At 43.7% G+C, this 20875-nt stretch overlaps 2 protein-coding genes across 2 annotated transcripts; both read left to right on the top strand.

The window, feature by feature from the left end:
• The first annotated feature begins 5110 nt into the window (after nt 1–5110).
• LOC122722076 lies at nt 5111–6490 on the top strand. The gene is made up of 4 exons (XM_043951729.1): nt 5111–5996; nt 6073–6206; nt 6298–6373; nt 6486–6490. The coding sequence occupies exons 1-4, from the start codon at nt 5111–5113 to the stop codon at nt 6488–6490; spliced, it is 1101 nt and encodes a 366-aa protein (XP_043807664.1).
• Nucleotides 6491–6554: 64 nt separating this feature from the next.
• On the top strand, nt 6555–17893 carry LOC122722065. Its single transcript, XM_043951710.1, has 3 exons — nt 6555–7216; nt 11810–11814; nt 17431–17893. The coding sequence occupies exons 1-3, from the start codon at nt 6674–6676 to the stop codon at nt 17729–17731; spliced, it is 849 nt and encodes a 282-aa protein (XP_043807645.1). The 5' UTR covers nt 6555–6673; the 3' UTR covers nt 17732–17893.
• The last annotated feature ends 2982 nt before the right edge of the window (nt 17894–20875 follow it).

The raw sequence follows: 20875 nt of genomic DNA, 5'->3' as shown, positions 1-20875 counted from the left end.
GCTGTCGTCCCAAACCGGCATACTCCCCTGTGTAGCTTACCACACCTTGCACACACTGCATTATCAGCACCAGAGCTTGAGCCACTTCCTAATCCCAGACCTAATTTGATCTTGCTCCAGAACTTATTCTTCTTTGGTTTCTTAGTGGTACTGCCCCACTTCTTACTAGCTGAACTCAAGGATGAAGGGTCTATCCTTCCCCCACCTGGGGTCTTAGAACCAGAAGGTTGTGCCACAGACTGCTTGACTTTTCCCTCTATTACGGCACTAGCCTCCATTCTCCTGGCCATGTCTATAATGGCATGGAAACTTTCTCTATCAGCTGACTGAATCAAAGAGGAATACCTGGAATTGAGCCTCATGACATACCTCCTCGATTTCTTCGGATCTGTGTCCAGATGCTGCCCAGCAAATGGCAACAACTCTAAGAATCTATCGGTGTACTCATCGACACCCATCTCATCTGTCTGCTTCAGCTGTTCGAACTCAATCACCTTCAGCTCTCTGGAACTGTCAGGGAAAGCCCATCCTGCGAACTCATTCGCAAACTCCTCCCATGACAAACTGTCCACCTTTGGTTTCACATAGTTCTTGAACCATTCTCGTGCCTTCTTGCATTTCAGAGTGAAACCAGCCATCTGAATGGCTCTACTGTCATCGGCCCCTATCTCATCTGTAATCGTTTTGACCTTCTCCAGGTACACAAATGGATCATCACCGGTATCAAACTGAGGAGCACCCAACTTCATATAGTCGGTCATCTTAGCCTTGCTCCCTCCAGATGAGGTAGGTTGAGGTCTTTGGTTTTCTGTAACTGTGGTTTCTACTGGTGGTGGAGGTGCGGCATCCCCTGGGATAGGGTTTGCTGTGCCTGGATGGAAGGATGGAGGTGGGTACATAGGGTACTGTGGATACTGTGGGTAAAAAGGTGGGTATGGCATGTGAGAAGGGTAAGGATTAACACTGGGGTAATCCGATGTACCTCCCATCGAATACCCGGGGTATGGTGAAAAAGGTGGGTACTGGGGTGGTGGAATAAACCCCGAGGCCTGAGTGCCTCCCTGAGACTCACCCATGCCCTCTTCTGGCATGCTCACACCAAGACTACCATCCCTCCTCTGGTCCACATCCATCTCTTCTCCCACATCCACTGACCTGTCTCATTGAACCGTTCCTCTTACTGATCTGTTTCTACCCAGATCCAGAGATCTTCTAGGATCTCCCACTGCTCTGTCCCTGTGGGACCTACTCGACATTGCCCTTGGCAATGCTGGAGGACGGGCGCTCGTGCCCTCATCCTCCGGTGGTACTCTAGCCAATCTAGCTGATCGACGAGTTCCTCGCATTCTGATTACTGAAAAAACAGCACAGAAATCAAAACATTAGCATCCAATGGTTCATGTGGAAACACATGAACCCACATCATATACATAGCATATCCCATGGCATATCATACTTTCATTCTAGACAGGACTCTATATCCTATCCTAGTGGACATGATTTCCTATTGTGCTTGACTTTCTATCACATCTATGAGCCCGACACTCTAGGTCCGACCATATGAACCTAGGGCTTTGATAACACTCTGTAACGACCCGAAAATCAGGCCGCCACCGGTGCTAGGATCCAGATCGGCTTAAGGCCGCCGGGACCCGTAGCAAGCCAAACATACATCTTGTGAACCTGTTTAATCCCATACATGGTCAACAACATACATAAAAATTAAAACTTTTCTTTTCATTCATTCAAACATTCCTTTGCCAAGCCTAGCCTGTGCATGCACAACATAACATAAACCTCTCATTGGAATCCTCATCAAATATTCCAATGGGGTAACATAACATAACATAGGCTTGGATTACATAATCATCATAAAAACATTATAACTCATACAAGACCATGTGTACTGGGAATACAACAGACTCTAGTCAAGCACATTATCAAACTTACATTACATTACATCTCATCTTACTTATACATTACCAACAAACCATGTCCACAGCTAAGCTATTACATAAACTTCTCTTACTCTGCTGGCTTCTCTATCTACTCTGCACCTGCAAGACTGGGGTTAGGGGAGAGGGGGTGAGCTATAAAGCCCAATGAGCGGAAACTAAAAATATTTGCTTTAATTCCACCCTTTTTAGGTATATTATTATTCATTTTATTATTATTATGATTCCTCCATTTTTAGGTATATTAATTATATAACTTTTTCTTATTCATGCTTTCATGGAATGCAACACATCACAGCTAATCACATAAAGGATGGTATTGTCACCATTAGTCCTCAACATATGTTCCACTCACCTGGTGACTGAAGCTGTAACAACGAACTCGGAACGACTATCTCACAACCGGGGGTCTCGGTTCCTCGGGTCCGAACCTACACAGGTGGACTCAAATGAGGCACCAAACAACAAGAACATAATCTAAACATACCCCCAAAAACCTCCTAAAAACACCTCAAAACACTCCTAGGAAACATGCAAGAAAAGGCTGGACAGGGCACTTTCGGCGGCACCTTCGGCGGCCGGAAGTCCCTCCAGAGACGAAAGTCAGGCAGGTTCAGCGGCACCTTCGGCGGCCGAAACTCCCAGACAGAGACGAAACTCCAACTTTCGGGGGCAAGCTTCGGCAGCCTAAAGCTGCCTCTCAAGCCATGTTCGGCGGCCGAAAGTGCCTTCGGCTGCCGAACCTGGTTTCTGCCAAAGGGCAGAAACTTTGGCTCCTCTATGCACAAATGCCTCCCAACTCTCACATCATGCATATACTTCACCCAAATCATGCATACAAGTTCCTAGGGGCCTCAAAACATCAAATACCCCAACTACAACACTTCAAGCATACTCAAACATCATACATTGTTCATAAATCACTTAAAACTTAACATTTGCTTAAAAACTCATACAACCCTATACATGTCATTCTACCCCATAAAATCACTTAAAACTTACTTAAAACACATGAAGAGCTTAAGATCGGCTCTTACCTCTTGAAGATCGAGGGTTGAGGAGATCTAAACTTGAAGATGGGAGAAGTTCCAACTTTTGGTCTCCAAGCTCCAAAACTTGTTCTAAGCTCAAAGATCTTCAAAACCAAAGTTATAAACTTGTAAAGATCATGGAAAAAGGAAGGAAAAACTCAAGATTGGGGAAGGATGGCGGAATGCTCACCTTGGCCGAAATGGGGAGAAAAAGCTCGCCCATTTTCGGCTAAGGGACCCTTTTATAGGTGGCTGGCCAGGCCACGTTCGGGGGCCGAATGTGCCTCCGCATCCATGCAAATGTTCGGCGGCCGAACCTGAACTTCCCTAACTCATGCTTTCGGGGGCCTAACGTGCCTCCAAAACGCATGCATGTTCGGCGGCCGAACTTGACTTTCGGCGGCCGAACCTGAGTTTTCCTCCAATGCTATTTTCATGCAAAAACTCATTTAGTTTCATACTTTAAAACCATTAAAACATAAAAACATTTCATAAAACATGTCTTTACCCTTCTAGAAGTTCCCGACATCCGAAATTCCACCGGACGGTAGGAATTCCGATACCGGAATCTAGCCGGGTATTACACGAACCCTCTTGTGGAGGCAGCCTTCGGCTGCCGAAGCTTGCCCCCGAAAGGAGACTTTCGTCTCTGTCTGGGAGTTTCGGCCGCCGAAAGTGCCGCCGAACATACATGAGTTTCGCCTCTGTCTGGGAGTTTCGGCAGCCGAAGGTGTCGCCGAACCTGCCTGACTTTCGGCTCTGGAGGGACTTTCGGCTGCCGAACCTACCGCTGAAAGTGCCCTGTCCAGCCTTCCTTTGCATGTTCTTCTATGGTTGTTTCATGATGTTTTAAGGGGTTTTTGGGGGATGTTTTTAGAGTTATGTTCTAGTTGTTTGGTCCCTCATTTGAGTCCACCTGTGTAGGTTCGGACCCAAGGAACCGAGGACCTCAGCAGTGAGTCAACTGCTTCAGTCAGTGTCAGAGCTAGCCAGAGGTGAGTAGAATAACTCCTTATGTTTCAATCAAATAAATCAGTTTTGAGCATGTTCATGCATCACAGATGCCATGTAATATTTTAGGTTGTTTGCATTAGAAATCACGAATATGTTGCATTGCATAATATGTTGTTGATGTGGATGGATGTTGAATGATCCATTAGCCCTCATATGTTATGACATGATGATATGGTATGGAAGTCCAGATGTGGCCTGCACTACGCCCCTGGCACTATGTAAGAGAAAGACCGGACGTGGCCTGCACTACGCCCCCGGCATCATGGATTATGTATGTTATGTTATGTATAAGAGAAAGACCAGGTGTGGCCTGCACTACGCCCCTGGCATGATTGGAATATGTAGAGGGCTAAATGGTGACAAGTTCATCCTTGATATGATTAGTTGTGATGTGATGTGATGCATTCCATGATAGCATGTGTTTTAAATGCCTTATGATTCTGCTCACTGGGCTCTAGTAGCTCACCCCTCTCCCAAATTCTCCAGGTTTGCAGGTACGGGTTAGTCAGAGAAATCAAGAAGAGTAATGAAGTCTTATGTATGTAATAGTTAGAATGTGGACATGACAGATTGTATAATGATGTATAGATATGTAATGTAACGATATTAAGGTTAGAAGTGTGCTTGACCATAGTATATTGTAATCCCTTTTGATACATGATCTCAATGTTTATTGATGACTATGTTTAGCCAACTCAACACTTGTTATGCCACCCATTGGGGGCATTGATGAGATCCCACAAAGGGGTCAAGTTTATGATTATGGCTATGTTCAGTGCATGCACAGGTTGAGTTTGGTGTATGGTAGAATGTATGAAAGAAAAGTTTTAATTTTTTTTTGTATGATTGTTGATCATGTATGGGATTAAACAGGTTTACAGGTTACATGTCAGGCTTGCTACGGGTCCCGGCGGCCTTAAGCCTATCTGAATCCTAGCACCGGTAGCGGTCCGATTTTCGGGTCGTTACAACAACAGATTACCTTTTAGTGTGGTTGAGTCACCATGGACAAAGCCATTACTCAGAACGGCCGCTGAAGTGGGACCTAATGTATCACCACCTTCAACATATGAGATCTCTGAAGTATATTTGAAAAATGAATACAAAGAAATGAAGAAATATATTGCTTCATTTGAGGGCATGTGGAATGAAAGAGGAGTTACCATTATGTGTGATGGATGGAGTGAACCAATCAGAATGAGTATAATTAATTTTCTAGTCTACTCTCCTCGTGGAACAGTGTTCCATAAATTCATAGATGCAAGTAATGTTGAACGAAAAGATGGAGAATATTACTTCAAGATCATGAAGGAGGTGGTTGAAGAAATTGGCCTAAGCAAAATTGTCCAAGTGGTGACTGATAATGAAGCTGCTATTCAATCTGGTGGCAAAAAGTTGATGGAGAAGTTTCTAAATTTGTATTGGACAGCATGCATTGCACATTGCATTGATTTAATTTTAGAAGATTTTGGAAAGAGGAAGAATATAAAGGCCGTCATTGAGCAAGGAAAAGTTATCACCCAATTTATTTACAATCATAATTGGGTGGTAAATTACATGAAGAAATTTACTGATGGTCGAGATATAATTCGCCCCGGGATTACTAGATTTGCAACTAATTTTATTGCATTGGAGAGTCTTCTTCGATGTAGAACGGGGTTAAGAAACATGTTTGAATCCGAGCAATGGGTAGGAAGTAAATATGGTCAGGCTACCAGTGGACCAGCTTATGAAGCTAAGAAAATTGTTCTTAGCTTGGATAGAGAGGGAAGAAATTTTTGGGAGAAAGCCGAGCAGATTATGAAAATCCAAGAGCCATTGCTTAAAGTGTTGAGATTAGTGGATGGTGATGAAAAACCAACAATGAGATTTATATATGAAGCAATGGAACGAGCAAAATTGGCCATTAAGCAAAATTCCAGAAGTTACATAGACTATTGGAAAATTATAGATGCTTGTTGGAATTTTCAATTACATCATGATTTGCATGCGGCTGGTAAGAAGCACATAAACTTAATACTTTAATAATTTCTATATCTTATAAATTTTAATAATATTTTTATGATTTGCAGGATATTTTTTGAATCCTCAATATCAGTATGGTCCATACGATATTGGAAATGATAGTGAAATTATGGCAGGCCTTAAAAATGTTATTCAAAGGCTAGAGAGTGATTTGGTAAATCAAGCCCATGCATTGAACCAAGTAAGTATATAATATATAGCTAACTTGAATAATTTTAATAAACAATTTTAGTAGTATAATAAAGCAAATAATTTTTTTTTTATTGGTGTAGACACAACTTTATAAGCATAAAATGGAGAGTTTTGGATCCGTCTTAGCACAAAAAGCCATTAAATTCACTGATCCAGGTAAAAATATAAGATTTACACATTATGTTATATTTTTAGTGTTCTAAAATATAAAATCAAATAATTGATAAAATAACCTATATTATTAAAATTATTATATGTTTTAATGCAGCTTAATGGTTGATACATTATGGTGAAAGTGCTCCTGAACTACAAAGAATTGCAGTAAGAGTGTTGAGTCAAACCACTTCTGCATCTAATTTTGAAAGAAATTGGAGCACTTTTTCACTTATACATACAAAGACGAGGAACATATTACGGTATTAAAAATTGCATGCACTCGTCTTTGTTCACTACAATATGCGGCTGAAGTTGAGGAATTTGAGCAGAAAGAGTCAGCATGAGCTAGAAAAGAGTTATAATCCGATTAATTTGGATTACATTTTCGAGGAAGATGATCTACTAAATCCTTGGTTGGAGGAAAGGGAAAATCCTGTACTTGATGGTGAAGAAAATCCTTGGCTAGAGGAGGATGAGCCCGCTCCATCACAATCACAACAAGTTAATGCTCCAACTCATGGACATAATATTGGAGGCAGTGGTAATGTTGAACCTGAAGATTCTTTTATACTATCTAGTTCCAGTGATGATGATGATGGTGGTAGTGGTCAGGGTGGAAGAGGTGAAGGTCGTGGAGCTACTAGTTCATTACAATCACATGATGATCCCTCTTCATATCAGAGGCATAGTCCATCTCCATCTCCATCTCCAGCTCCAGCTCCAACTTTGCAACATACATATCACAGATCCCGTGGTTCTGGTGGTAGCAGTGATAAGGGAAAAGGTGTTGCACATGGAGAGTGTTCTATGGATGCAGATAATTATGGATATGGGACTTATGGTGTAATACCCAGCTAGACTCCGGTATCGGAATTCCTACCGTCCGGTGGAATCTCGGATGTCGGAAACCTCTAGAAGGGTAAAAGCATGTTTTCATGAAATGTTTTCATGTTTTAATGATTTTAAATACGATTTTAAAAGAGTTTTTGCATGAAAATAGCATTGGAGGAAAACCCAGGTTCGGCCGCCGAAAGTCAAGTTCGGCCGCCGAACATGCATGCGTTTTGGAGGCACGTTAGGCCCCGAAAGCATGAGTGAGGGAAGTTCAGGTTCGGCCGCCGAAAGTCAAGTTCGGCCGCCGAACATGGCATGCATGCGGAGGCAAGTTCGGCCCCCGAACGTGGCCTGGCCAGCCACCTATAAAAAGGGGACTTAGCCGAAATGGGTGAGTTTTCTCCCATTTTCGGCCACAGCAAGCTTCCGACCTTCCCTTTGCAAATCTTGTGTTCTTCCTCCAAATCCCCACCATTTTCCTTGAGTTTTAAACTCACATTGCAAGTTTTGAGCATTTAAACCAAGTTTTGGAGCTTTGGGAACTCAGGAGCTCATTTTCGTGGATCTCCAAGTTTAGGTCGTCTCCCTCTCGATCTTCAAGAGGTAAGAGCCGATCTTAAGCTCCTCATGTGTTTGAAGTAAGTTTTAAGTTGTTTTATGGGTAGAGATGCATGTTTAGGCTTGTTGATGAGTTTATGGGTTTTGATGTTTTGATGAACAATGTATGTTGTTTGTGTGTGTTGAAGTGTTGTAGTTGGGGTATTTGTTAGTTTGAGACCCCTAGGTGTGATGTATGGTGTTTATGCATGTTTTAAAACAAGTTTATGCATGATTTGAGAGTTGGGAGGCAAATGTGCATAGAGGAGCCAAAGTTTCTGCCCTTTGGCAGAAACCAGGTTCGGCAGCCGAAGGCACTTTCGGCCGCCGAACATGGCTGGGGAGGCAGGCCTTTCGGCTGCCGAAGTTGCCCCCGAAAAGAGACTTTCGTCTCTGTCTGGGACTTTCGGCCGCCGAAGGTGCCGCCGAACATGCATGAGTTTCGCCTCTGTCTGGTAGTTTCGGCCGCCGAAGGTGCCGCCGAACCTGCCTGACTTTCGGCTCTGGAGGGACTTCCGGCCGCCGAAGGTGCCGCCGAAAGTGCCCTGTTCAGCCATTTCATGCATATTTTCATGTGATGTTTTCAGGAGGTTCTTAGGAGGTTTTTGGGGGTATGTTTAGAGTTATGTTCTTGTTGTTTGGTGCCTCATTTGAGTCCACCTGTGTAGGTTCGGACCCGAGGAACCGAGACCCCCGGTTGTGAGATAGTCGTTCAGAGTTCGTTGTTAAGCTTCAGTCACCAGGTGAGTGGAACGACCCCTTAAGTTTTAAAGTAAAGTAAATGAATAAATGAATAAATGAATGAATCATAAAGCATTGCCCATGCATCATTATGCCATGCAATATTTCAGGATGTTTGCATTAGAATTCACGAATATGCTGCATTGCATAAATTGATGTTGATGTGGATGGTTGTTGGGTGATCCATAGTCCTCTGATGTTATGTTATGATGATATGTTATGGGAGACCAGCGAGGCCCATTCTACGCCCCTGGCACTATGTAAGAGAAAGACCAGTGAGGCCCATTCTACGCCCCTGGCACTTTGGAATGTTATGTTATGTAAGAGAAAGACCAGTGAGGCCCATTCTACGCCCCTGGCATTTGGAGATGTTGAGGACTAATGGTGACAATACCATCCTTTATGTGATTAGCTGTGATGTGTTGCATTTCATGAAAGCATGAATAAGAAAAAGAAAGAAAAAGTTGAATAATAATAATAAAAATAATAAAATGAATAATAATATACCTAAAAATGGAGGAATTAAAACAAATATTAATAATAATAAAATGAATAATAATATACCTAAAAAGGGAGGAATTAAAGCAAATGTTTTCAGTTTCCGCTCATTGGGCTTTATAGCTCACCCCCTCTCCCCTAACCCCAGTCTTGCAGGTGCAGAGTAGATAGAGAAGTCAGCAGAGTAAGAGAAGTTTATGTAATAGCTTAGCTGTGGACATGGTTTGTTGGTAATGTAAAAGTATGAGATGTAATGTAATGTAAGTTTAATAATGTGCTTGACTAGAGTCTGTTGTATTCCCTGTACACATGGTCTTGTATGAGATATAATGTTTTTATGATGCTTATGTAATCCAAGCCTATGCTATGTTATGTTACCCCATTGGAGTAATTGATGAGGACTCCAATGAGGGGTTTATGTTATGTTTGTGCATGCACAGGTTAGGCTTGGCAAAGAAATGTTTGAATGAAAGAAAATTTTTTAATTTTTATGTATGATGTTGACCATGTATGGGATTAAACAGGTTCACAGGATGTATGTTTGGCTTGCTACGGGTTCTGGCGGCCTTAAGCCGACCTGAATCCTAGCGCCGGTAGCGGTCCGGGTTTCCGGGGCGTTACAGAGTGGTATCAGAGCCCTAGGTTCATATGGTCAGACCTAGAGTGTCGGGCTCATAGATGTGATAGAAAGTCAAGCACAATAGGAAATCATGTCCACTAGGATAGGATGTAGAGTCCTGTCTAGAATGAAAGTATGATATGCCATGAGATATGCTATGTATATGATGTGGGTTCATGTGTTTCCACGTGAACCATTGGATGCTAATGTTTTGTTATCTGTGCTGTTTTCAGTAAACAGAATGCGAGGAACTCGTCGATCAGCTAGATTGACCAAAGTACCACCGGAGGATGAGGGCACGAGCGCCCGTCCTCCAGCATTGCCAAGGGCAATGTCAAGTAGGTCCAACAGGGACAGAGCAGTGGGAGATCCTAGAAGATCTCTGGATCTGGGTAGAAACAGATCAGTAAGAGGAACGGTTCAAGGAGGCAGGTCAGTGGATGTGGGAGAAGAGATGGATGTGGACCAGAGGAGGGATGGTAGTCTTGGAGTGAGCATGCCAGAAGAGGGCATGGGTGAGTCTCAGGGAGGCACTCAGGCCTCGGGGTTTGTTCCACCACCCCAGTACCCACCTTTTTCACCATATCCCGGGTATTCGATGGGAGGTACATCGGATTACCCCAGTTTTAATCCTTACCCTTCTCACATGCCATACCCACCTTTCTACCCACAGTATCCACAGTACCCTATGTACCCACCTCCATCCTTCCATCCAGGCACAGCAAACCCTATCCCAGGGGATGCCGCACCTCCACCACCAGCAGAAATCGCAGTTACAGAAACCCAAAGACCTCAACCTACCTCATCTGGAGGGAGCAAGGCCAAGATGACCGACTATATGAAGTTGGGTGCTCCCCAGTTTGATACTAGTGATGATCCGTTTGTGTACCTGGAGAAGGTCAAAACAATTACAGATGAGATAGGGGCTGATGACAGTAGAGCCATTCAGATGGCTGGTTTCACTCTGAAATGCAAGAAGGCACGAGAGTGGTTCAAGAACTATGTGAAACCAAGGGTGGACAGTTTGTCATGGGAGGAGTTTGCGAATGAGTTCGCAGGATGGGCTTTCCCTGACAGTTCCAGGGAGCTGAAGGTGATTGAGTTTGAACAGCTGAAGCAGACAGATGAGATGGGTGTCGATGAGTACACCGATAGATTCTTAGAGTTGTTGCCGTTTGCTGGGCAACATCTGGACACAGATCCGAAGAAGTCGAGGAGGTATATCATGAGGCTCAATTCCAGGTATTCCTCTTTGATTCAGTCAGTTGATAGAGAAAGTTTCCATGCCATTATAGACATGGCCAGGAGAATGGAGGCTAGTGCCGTAATAGAGGGAAAAGTCAAGCAGTCAGTGGCACAGCCTTCTGGTTCTAAGACCCCAGGTGGGGGAAGGATAGACCCTTCATCCTTGAGTTCAGCTAGTAAGAAGTGGGGCAGTACCACTAAGAAACCAAAGAAGAATAAGTTCTGGAGCAAGATCAAATCAGGTCTGGGATTAGGAGGTGGCTCAAGCTCTGGTGCTGATAATGCAGTGTGTGCAAGGTGTGGTAAGCTACACAGGGGGGTATGCCGGTTTGGGACGACAGCCTGCTACAGGTGTGGGCAAGAGGGACACATGTCATGGGAATGTCCGAGAGCAGTTCCTACGGCACAGCCCCAGCAGACAACTTCGGGTAGCGTAGCACAGCCAGCAGCTTCAGCCGCAACACAGGCTAGTGGCAGAGGCCGAGGGAGAGGGTCAGCCTCTTCTTCATCAGTTTACAGAGGGGAAGGTCCGTCAGCTCCAGCACGGATCTTCACAATGACGCAGCAGGAGGCAAACGCATCCAACACCGTGGTGTCAGGTAATATCATCATTGGTTGTTCAGATGTTTATGCCTTAATGGACCCGGGTGCATCCCATTCTTTTGTTTCTCCGAGAGCGGTCGAGAGGTTGGGCTTGATGGTCTCTGGGTTAGAGTGTCCCCTATGGGTCAGCGGACCCAAATGTGACCCGTCAGTGGCAGAGTCAGTCTGCCAGTACAGTCCAGTTTTCATAGAGGGAAGATGCCTATCCGCCGACCTAGTGGTTCTAGACTTGACAGATTTTGACGTCATTCTAGGGATGGATTGGCTATCTACCCATGGTGCTACCTTGGATTGCAGAGACAAGGTAGTTAAGTTCAGATGTCAGGATGGGTCAGAGGTTGTCTTTAGAGGAGACAGGGGGAGTACACCTAGAGGTTTGATATCAGCCCTACAGGCTCGTAGGCTGCTCAGGAGGGGTTGTCAGGGTTATCTAGCTCATGTGAGAGAGCTAGACAGAGATGTCAGAGAGCCCGCCTCGGTGCCTGTGGTTAGAGAGTTCTTAGATGTTTTCCCAGACGAGCTGCCAGGTTTACCGCCTCCTAGGGAGATAGAGTTCGAAATAGAACTGATGCCAGGAACCAGACCGATCTCTATCCCTCCCTACAGGATGGCGCCAGCAGAGTTGAAAGAGCTTAAAGAACAGTTGCAAGAGCTGGTAGACAAGGGCTTCATCCGACCGAGTACCTCACCTTGGGGTGCTCCAGTGTTGTTTGTGAAAAAGAAGGATGGATCCCTCAGACTTTGTATCGACTATAGACAGTTGAACAAGGTTACTACCAAGAACAAGTACCCGTTGCCTAGGATCGATGATCTATTCGACCAGCTAGCAGGAGTAGGTTGTTTCTCCAAAATAGATCTGAGATCTGGGTATCATCAGCTGAGGATCAGAAATGAAGATGTGCCAAAGACAGCATTCAGGACCAGATATGGGCATTTTGAGTTCCTAGTGATGCCGTTTGGGTTAACAAACGCCCCTGCAGCATTCATGGATCTCATGAACAGAGTATTTAGCCAATACCTGGATCACTTCGTTATTGTCTTTATAGATGATATCTTAGTGTATTCCAGGAATGCAGAAGAGCATGCCCATCATCTGCGGTTGGTCTTGCAGACTTTGAGGGAACATGGCTTGTATGCCAAGTTCTCTAAATGTGAATTCTGGCTGAGGAGCATTTCGTTCTTGGGGCATGTAGTGTCAGAGAATGGTATTGAGGTGGACCCCAAGAAGACAGAAACTGTGGCTAACTGGCCTAGACCCACTTCAGTGACAGAGATTAGAAGCTTCTTGGGTTTGGCAGGTTACTACAGGAGGTTCGTTCAGGACTTCTCAAAGATAGCAGCTCCTCTGACCAGGTTAACCAGGAAGAATCAGAAGTTTCTGTGGACCGACCAGTGCGAAGAGAGTTTTGAAGAACTTAAGAAGAGGTTGACTTCAGCACCAGTTTTAGCTCTGCCATCTAGTGATGAGGACTTTACAGTCTTTTGTGATGCGTCCCGTGTGGGACTGGGTTGTGTACTGATGCAGAATGAGAGGGTGATTGCTTATGCTTCTAGGCAGCTGAAGAAGCACGAGTTGAATTACCCCACACACGACCTGGAGATGGCAGCAGTAATCTTTGCACTCAAGATGTGGAGGCACTACCTCTACGGGGTAAAATGTGAGATCTTTACAGATCATAAGAGCCTGCAGTACATCCTGAGTCAAAGAGATTTGAATTTGAGACAGAGAAGATGGGTAGAACTGCTCAGTGACTACGATTGCAAAATCCAGTATCATCCGGGTAAGGCTAATGTTGTAGCTGATGCCTTAAGCCGGAAATCACTCGGCAGTCTATCCCACATCACAGCAGAACGAAGACCAGTAGTAAAGGAGTTCTACAAGCTCATCGAGGAAGGGCTACAGTTAGAGTTGTCGGGTACAGGTGCCTTGTTGGCTCAGATGAAAGTGACACCCGTGTTCCTTGAGCAAGTCGCTCAGAAACAGCATGAGGACCCCGAGTTAGTGAAGATCGCCAGGACTGTTCAGTCAGGCAAGAATGATGAGTTTAGATTTGACAACAAGGGGATCCTCCGCTATGGGAGTCGATTATGTGTACCAGATGACATAGGGCTAAAAGGAGACATTATGAGAGAGGCTCATAATGCAAGATACAACATTCACCCTGGAGCCACCAAGATGTATCAAGATTTGAAGAAAGTTTATTGGTGGCCAGTGATGAAGAAAGAAGTAGCACAGTTCGTGTCAGCCTGCGAAGTGTGTCAGAGGGTGAAGCTGGAACATCAGAAGCCAGCTGGAATGCTTAACCCGCTACCGATTCCAGAATGGAAATGGGAAAACATAGCTATGGACTTCGTAGTAGGGTTACCGGCGACGTCCAACAGAGTGGACTCCATATGGGTGATTGTGGACAGACTCACCAAATGTGCTCACTTCATCCCTGTCAGGAGTGGCTACTCTGTGGACAAGTTGGCGCAGGTGTATGTGGATGAGATTGTTAGGCTGCATGGGGTTCCGGTTTCGATAGTGTCAGATAGAGGACCCCAGTTCACCTCCAGGTTTTGGCGGAGTCTGCAAAATGCCATGGGTACTAGGTTGGATTTCAGTACTGCCTTCCACCCCCAGACTGATGGACAGTCAGAAAGGACCATCCAGACTATAGAGGATATGCTTAGGATGTGTGTGCTGGACTTTGGCGGTTCTTGGAGGCAGCATCTACCTTTGGTGGAGTTTGCCTACAACAACAGCCATCATGCTAGCATCGGGATGGCTCCATATGAAGCTTTGTACGGAAGGAAGTGCAGATCACCTGTTTGCTGGGAGGAAGTTGGAGAGAAGGCCTTGGCAGGGCCTGAGCTAGTAGAGATTACCAGCAGGGTGGTACCCATAATCAGAGAGAGAATCAAGACTGCTGCAAGCAGACAGAAGAGTTATGCAGACATCCGCAGAAGACTAGTAGAGTTTCAGGAGGGAGATCTGGTATTGCTCAAGGTGTCTCCAATGAAGGGAGTGGTTCGCTTCGGGAAGAAAGGTAAACTAGCCCCACGATACATCGGACCCTTTGAAATCTTGCAAAAGATTGGGAATGTGTCGTACAAGCTGGATTTGCCTGCTTCAATGGAAAGGATCCATCCGGTTTTCCATGTTTCCATGTTGAGGAAGTTTGTGTCAGATCCGAGCAAGGTTCTTAGTGAGCCTGATGTGGAGGTCCAAGAGGATCTCACCTATGTTGAACAGCCAGTACGGATCATAGACACCCAGATTAGAAAGTTAAGAAACAAGGAAATCCCGATGGTGAAAGTCCTGTGGAACCACCACAACTTGGAAGAATGCACTTGGGAGACACGGGAGTCTATGCTCCAGCAGTACCCTCATCTCTTTTAAGGTTAGATCTCTTTGTGGTTGTATGCATGTGTTAGTTGAGGAACATTCGGGGACGAATGTTCTTAAGGGGGGGAGAATGTAATACCCGGCTAGACTCCGGTATCGGAATTCCTACCGTCCGGTGGAATCTCGGATGTCGAAAACCTCTAGAAGGGTAAAAGCATCTTTTCATGAAATGTTTTCATGTTTTAATGATTTTAAATACGATTTTAAAAGAGTTTTTGCATGAAAATAGCATTGGAGGAAAACCCAGGTTCGGCCGCCGAAAGTCAAGTTCGGCCGCCGAACATGCATGCGTTTTGGAGGCACGTTAGGCCCCGAAAGCATGAGTGAGGGAAGTTCAGGTTCGGCCGCCGAAAGTCAAGTTCGGCCGCCGAACATGGCATGCATGCGGAGGCAAGTTCGGCCCCCGAACGTGGCCTGGCCAGCCACCTATAAAAAGGGGACTTAGCCGAAATGGGTGAGTTTTCTCCCATTTTCGGCCACAACAAGCTTCCGACCTTCCCTTTGCAAATCTTGTGTTCTTCCTCCAAATCCCCACCATTTTCCTTGAGTTTTAAACTCACATTGCAAGTTTTGAGCATTTAAACCAAGTTTTGGAGCTTTGGGAACTCAGGAGCTCATTTTCGTGGATCTCCAAGTTTAGGTCGTCTCCCTCTCGATCTTCAAGAGGTAAGAGCCGATCTTAAGCTCCTCATGTGTTTTAAGTAAGTTTTAAGTTGTTTTATGGGTAGAGATGCATGTTTAGGCTTGTTGATGAGTTTATGGGTTTTGATGTTTTGATGAACAATGTATGTTGTTTGTGTGTATTGAAGTGTTGTAGTTGGGGTATTTGTTAGTTTGAGACCCCTAGGTGTGATGTATGGTGTTTATGCATGTTTTAAAACAAGTTTATGCATGATTTGAGAGTTGGGAGGCAAATGTGCATAGAGGAGCCAAAGTTTCTGCCCTTTGGCAGAAACCAGGTTCGGCAGCCGAAGGCACTTTCGGCCGCCGAACATGGCTGGGGAGGCAGGCCTTTCGGCTGCCGAAGTTGCCCCCGAAAAGAGACTTTCGTCTCTGTCTGGGACTTTCGGCCGCCGAAGGTGCCGCCGAACATGCATGAGTTTCGCCTCTGTCTGGTAGTTTCGGCCGCCGAAGGTGCCGCCGAACCTGCCTGACTTTCGGCTCTGGAGGGACTTCCGGCCGCCGAAGGTGCCGCCGAAAGTGCCCTGTTCAGCCATTTCATGCATATTTTCATGTGATGTTTTCAGGAGGTTCTTAGGAGGTTTTTGGGGGTATGTTTAGAGTTATGTTCTTGTTGTTTGGTGCCTCATTTGAGTCCACCTGTGTAGGTTCGGACCCGAGGAACCGAGACCCCCGGTTGTGAGATAGTCGTTCAGAGTTCGTTGTTAAGCTTCAGTCACCAGGTGAGTGGAACGACCCCTTAAGTTTTAAAGTAAAGTAAATGAATAAATGAATAAATGAATGAATCATAAAGCATTGCCCATGCATCATTATGCCATGCAATATTTCAGGATGTTTGCATTAGAATTCACGAATATGCTGCATTGCATAAATTGATGTTGATGTGGATGGTTGTTGGGTGATCCATAGTCCTCTGATGTTATGTTATGATGATATGTTATGGGAGACCAGCGAGGCCCATTCTACGCCCCTGGCACTATGTAAGAGAAAGACCAGTGAGGCCCATTCTACGCCCCTGGCACTTTGGAATGTTATGTTATGTAAGAGAAAGACCAGTGAGGCCCATTCTACGCCCCTGGCATTTGGAGATGTTGAGGACTAATGGTGACAATACCATCCTTTATGTGATTAGCTGTGATGTGTTGCATTTCATGAAAGCATGAATAAGAAAAAGAAAGAAAAAGTTGAATAATAATAATAAAAATAATAAAATGAATAATAATATACCTAAAAATGGAGGAATTAAAACAAATATTAATAATAATAAAATGAATAATAATATACCTAAAAAGGGAGGAATTAAAGCAAATGTTTTCAGTTTCCGCTCATTGGGCTTTATAGCTCACCCCCTCTCCCCTAACCCCAGTCTTGCAGGTGCAGAGTAGATAGAGAAGTCAGCAGAGTAAGAGAAGTTTATGTAATAGCTTAGCTGTGGACATGGTTTGTTGGTAATGTAAAAGTATGAGATGTAATGTAATGTAAGTTTAATAATGTGCTTGACTAGAGTCTGTTGTATTCCCTGTACACATGGTCTTGTATGAGATATAATGTTTTTATGATGCTTATGTAATCCAAGCCTATGCTATGTTATGTTACCCCATTGGAGTAATTGATGAGGACTCCAATGAGGGGTTTATGTTATGTTTGTGCATGCACAGGTTAGGCTTGGCAAAGAAATGTTTGAATGAAAGAAAAGTTTTTAATTTTTATGTATGATGTTGACCATGTATGGGATTAAACAGGTTCACAGGATGTATGTTTGGCTTGCTACGGGTTCTGGCAGCCTTAAGCCGACCTGAATCCTAGCCCCGGTAGCGGTCCGGGTTTCCGGGGCGTTACATATGGTGCAAGTGAATCTTCAATGGAAGCAACCTCTACTAGTGATTATGGATATAGAGAAAATTTTCAATGGGATTACTCAAATCCATATCCATATCAGCCTCCTCCATCGTATTCTGATTTATCTTTGTCAGAGCAATCATTCTCCCACACTCAAACCCAGTCCAATCCTAGTGATCAATTTGGTATGGGTTCATTCTTCAGCTTTGATCCATCACAATATTATCAATATCATCAAGATCAAAGCTCTCAATCACAAGATGAAGGTGGTGGATCTACTCAAGAACCTGCTAGACGCTCATTCTGGTGGTAATTGAGGTAAGCTACTACATATAATATTTAAAATTTATGTATTTTATGTTTATTCAATATATTTATACTTGTTTATAAGTTGTATAACTTAATTTTCGTTATATCTTTCAATATATTTTAATTTCATAGACTTTACAAATTTTCTAAAAAAATTTGCACCGCGACAGGCCGTTACCGTTATGTTATGACCGTTACATGCCTGTTTCCGTTACCCGCGACCACGATGGCGAACGCGGCCGCGACCGCGATTTGAAACTATGGCCGGTAGCGATCCGAATTTCAGGTCATTACAAGGGTTGCCTATTCTACGCCCCTGACACTATGGACATGTTATATTATGTTTAAGAGGAAGTCCTGAGGAGCACCCGTTATGGACCAGGCACTATTGGAATCTGTAGAGGGTTACTGGTGACAAGTCCATCTTGATATGAATTGTTGTGTTGTGATGCATTCATACAATCATATATTTTATTGAACTATTTTTTTTATATTCTGCTTATAAGGCTCTTGTAACTTATCCCTTTTGCCTAACCCCAGGTGTGTAGGATCAGAGATAGCTTGGGAAGTCGGCTGAGTTACTGGTATAGCCTGTTGTAATAGTATAGTTGTGGACATGTATTAATTTATGGATTAGAATTGTGTTTTGCCCGAGTTCTTCCTTGTAATCCCTGTTTCATGATCCTTTTATGTAAAAGTTTTTAGGTATAAATTTATGCTTGAACCGAGCTTGAGGCATATTATGTTGACCATACTGGAGCATTTAATGAGGGTTCTAGTATGGGTTTTATGTTTTTAGTTATGATATATACACAGGTCGAGTCTTGGTTCATGTAATGATTGTGTTTTGTTGTTCGTGTGATCATGTATGATTGTGTTTTGTTGTTCGTGTGATCATGTATGGAATTATATCAGGTATAACAGGATGTATAATAGGCTCGCTACGGGCTCCGGCGACCTTAAGTCAATCTGAACCTTAGCGCCGGTAGCGGTCCAGTTCCCGGGTCATTACAGAGTGGTAATTTATTTTATGAAGCATCGTTCAGAAGTGTTTTCTCATTTTTCTGCCTTTTGTGCTGAAATCAAGACTCAATTTAATGTTTCTGTGAAAATTTTACAGAGCGACAATACTAAAGAATATATGTCAGAATCATTCCAGGCTTATATGACTCAACAAGGTATTCTTCACCAATCATCATGTATTGATACACCCGCTCAAAATGGGGTAGCTGAAAGGAAGAATCGACATCTTCTTGAGATTGCTAGAGCTCTATTGTTTCAAATGCAAGTTCCTAAAGAATTTTGGGCTGATGTTGTCTCTACTGCATGCTTTCTCATTAATCGCATGCCTCCGCAGTACTAAACGGTAATACTCCTTATAATGTCCTCTTTCCTAAGAAGCTATTATTTCCTCTCGAACCATGATTGTTTAGCAGTATTTGCTATGTTCGGAATGTCAGACCTCATGTGACTAAACTTGTTCCTAAAGCTTTGAAGTGTATTTTCTTGGGATATTCTCACCTTCAGAAGGCGTATCGGTGTTACTCTCCAGACCTCAACAAGTATCTAGTCTCAACAGATATAGTCTTTTCCGAGAAAGTTCCTTTTTATTCTATTGCACAAATCTCTCCTGATCAAGAGGATGATGATGAGTGGCTCATCTATAGAATCATATCTGATGGTGGGACCTCTTCGAGTATGCCTTCTGCCGTACAATCTGATGGTAACATTCCTCCTAATACTCAGCCTCCTGTTAACCCGTCAGTTCAAGTTTACTCTCGGAAACCAGTACCTGATGATACATGTCCTGCACAAGAATCTTCTTCGCCATCAGATCCACCACCGATTGACCTTGACCTCCCTATTAGTCTTCGTAAAGGTAAACGACAATGTAAATCTATCTATTCTATTGCTAATTTTCTGTCTTATGATCACCTGTCTCCTTTTTCTACCTCCTTAATTGTTTCTCTAGAATTCATTTCTTTGCCTAAGACAGTTAAAAAGGCCCTGACTAATTCTGGATGGCGTCATGCAATGTTTGAGGAGATCAATGCTCTCGATGAAAATCATACTTGGGAACTATTTGATTTACCCCCTGGTAAGAAGGCTGTGGGCTATAAATGGGTTTTTGCCGTCAAAGTCAATCCAGATGGCTCCATAGCGAGGCTTAAGGCTCGTCTTGTCGCCAAAGGTTATGCCCAAACCTATGGCGTTGACTATTCTAACACTTTTTCTCCTGTGGCAAAAATGACCTCAGTCCGCTTGTTCATCTCCCTAGCTGCTTCTTAGCATTGGCCTTTACACCAATTAGATATCAAGAATGCATTTTTACATGGTGACCTCCAAGAGGAGGTGTATATGGAACAACCACCAGGGTTTATTGCTCAAGGGGAGTATGGAAAAGTTTGCCATTTGAAGAAATCTTTGTATGGTTTGAAGTAGAGTCCCTGTGCATGGTTTGGAAAGTTCAGTGAAGTTGTTCAAAAATTTGGATTGAAAAAAAGCAAGTGTGACCATTCAGTCTTCTATAGAAATTCAGATACTGGTATTATTCTCCTTGTTGTATATGTTGATGATATTGTCATTACAGGGAATGATAGTACAGGGATCTCTTCTCTTAAAAACTACTTGCATGCAAGTTTTCATACCAAAGACTTGGGTCAGCTTAAGTATTTCTTAGGAGTTGAAGAGTATTTCTTAGGAGTTGAAGTCTTGAGGAGTAAAAAGGGAATTTTCCTATCTCAAAGCAAGTATGTCCTTGACTTACTTGCAGAAACTGGGAAGATGGGAGCTAAACCATGTAGCACACCAATAATTCCTAATATATGTCTTACAAAAGATGACGGAGACCCTTATGATGATCTAGAGAGGTACAGGAGGTTGGTTGGAAAGCTGAACTACCTTATAGTGATGACTCGGCCAGATATTGCTTTTGCAGTAAGTGTTGTAAGCTAGTTCATGTTTGCACCTACGGTGAAATATTGGGCTGTTCTAGAACAAATTCTATGTTATTTAAAAGGGACTCCTGGACTCGGTATACTCTATAGAGATCATGGGCATACTGCACTTGAGTGTTTTTCTGATGCTGACTGGGCAGGATCCAAAAATGATAGAAGGTCGACTACAGGCTATTGTGTATTTATTGGAG

The sequence above is a fragment of the Manihot esculenta genome, chromosome 16 (assembly GCF_001659605.2).
Source record: "Manihot esculenta cultivar AM560-2 chromosome 16, M.esculenta_v8, whole genome shotgun sequence".
In the NCBI taxonomy this organism is placed as follows: domain Eukaryota; kingdom Viridiplantae; phylum Streptophyta; class Magnoliopsida; order Malpighiales; family Euphorbiaceae; genus Manihot; species Manihot esculenta.
This window is presented reverse-complemented; position numbering and strand designations above follow the sequence as displayed.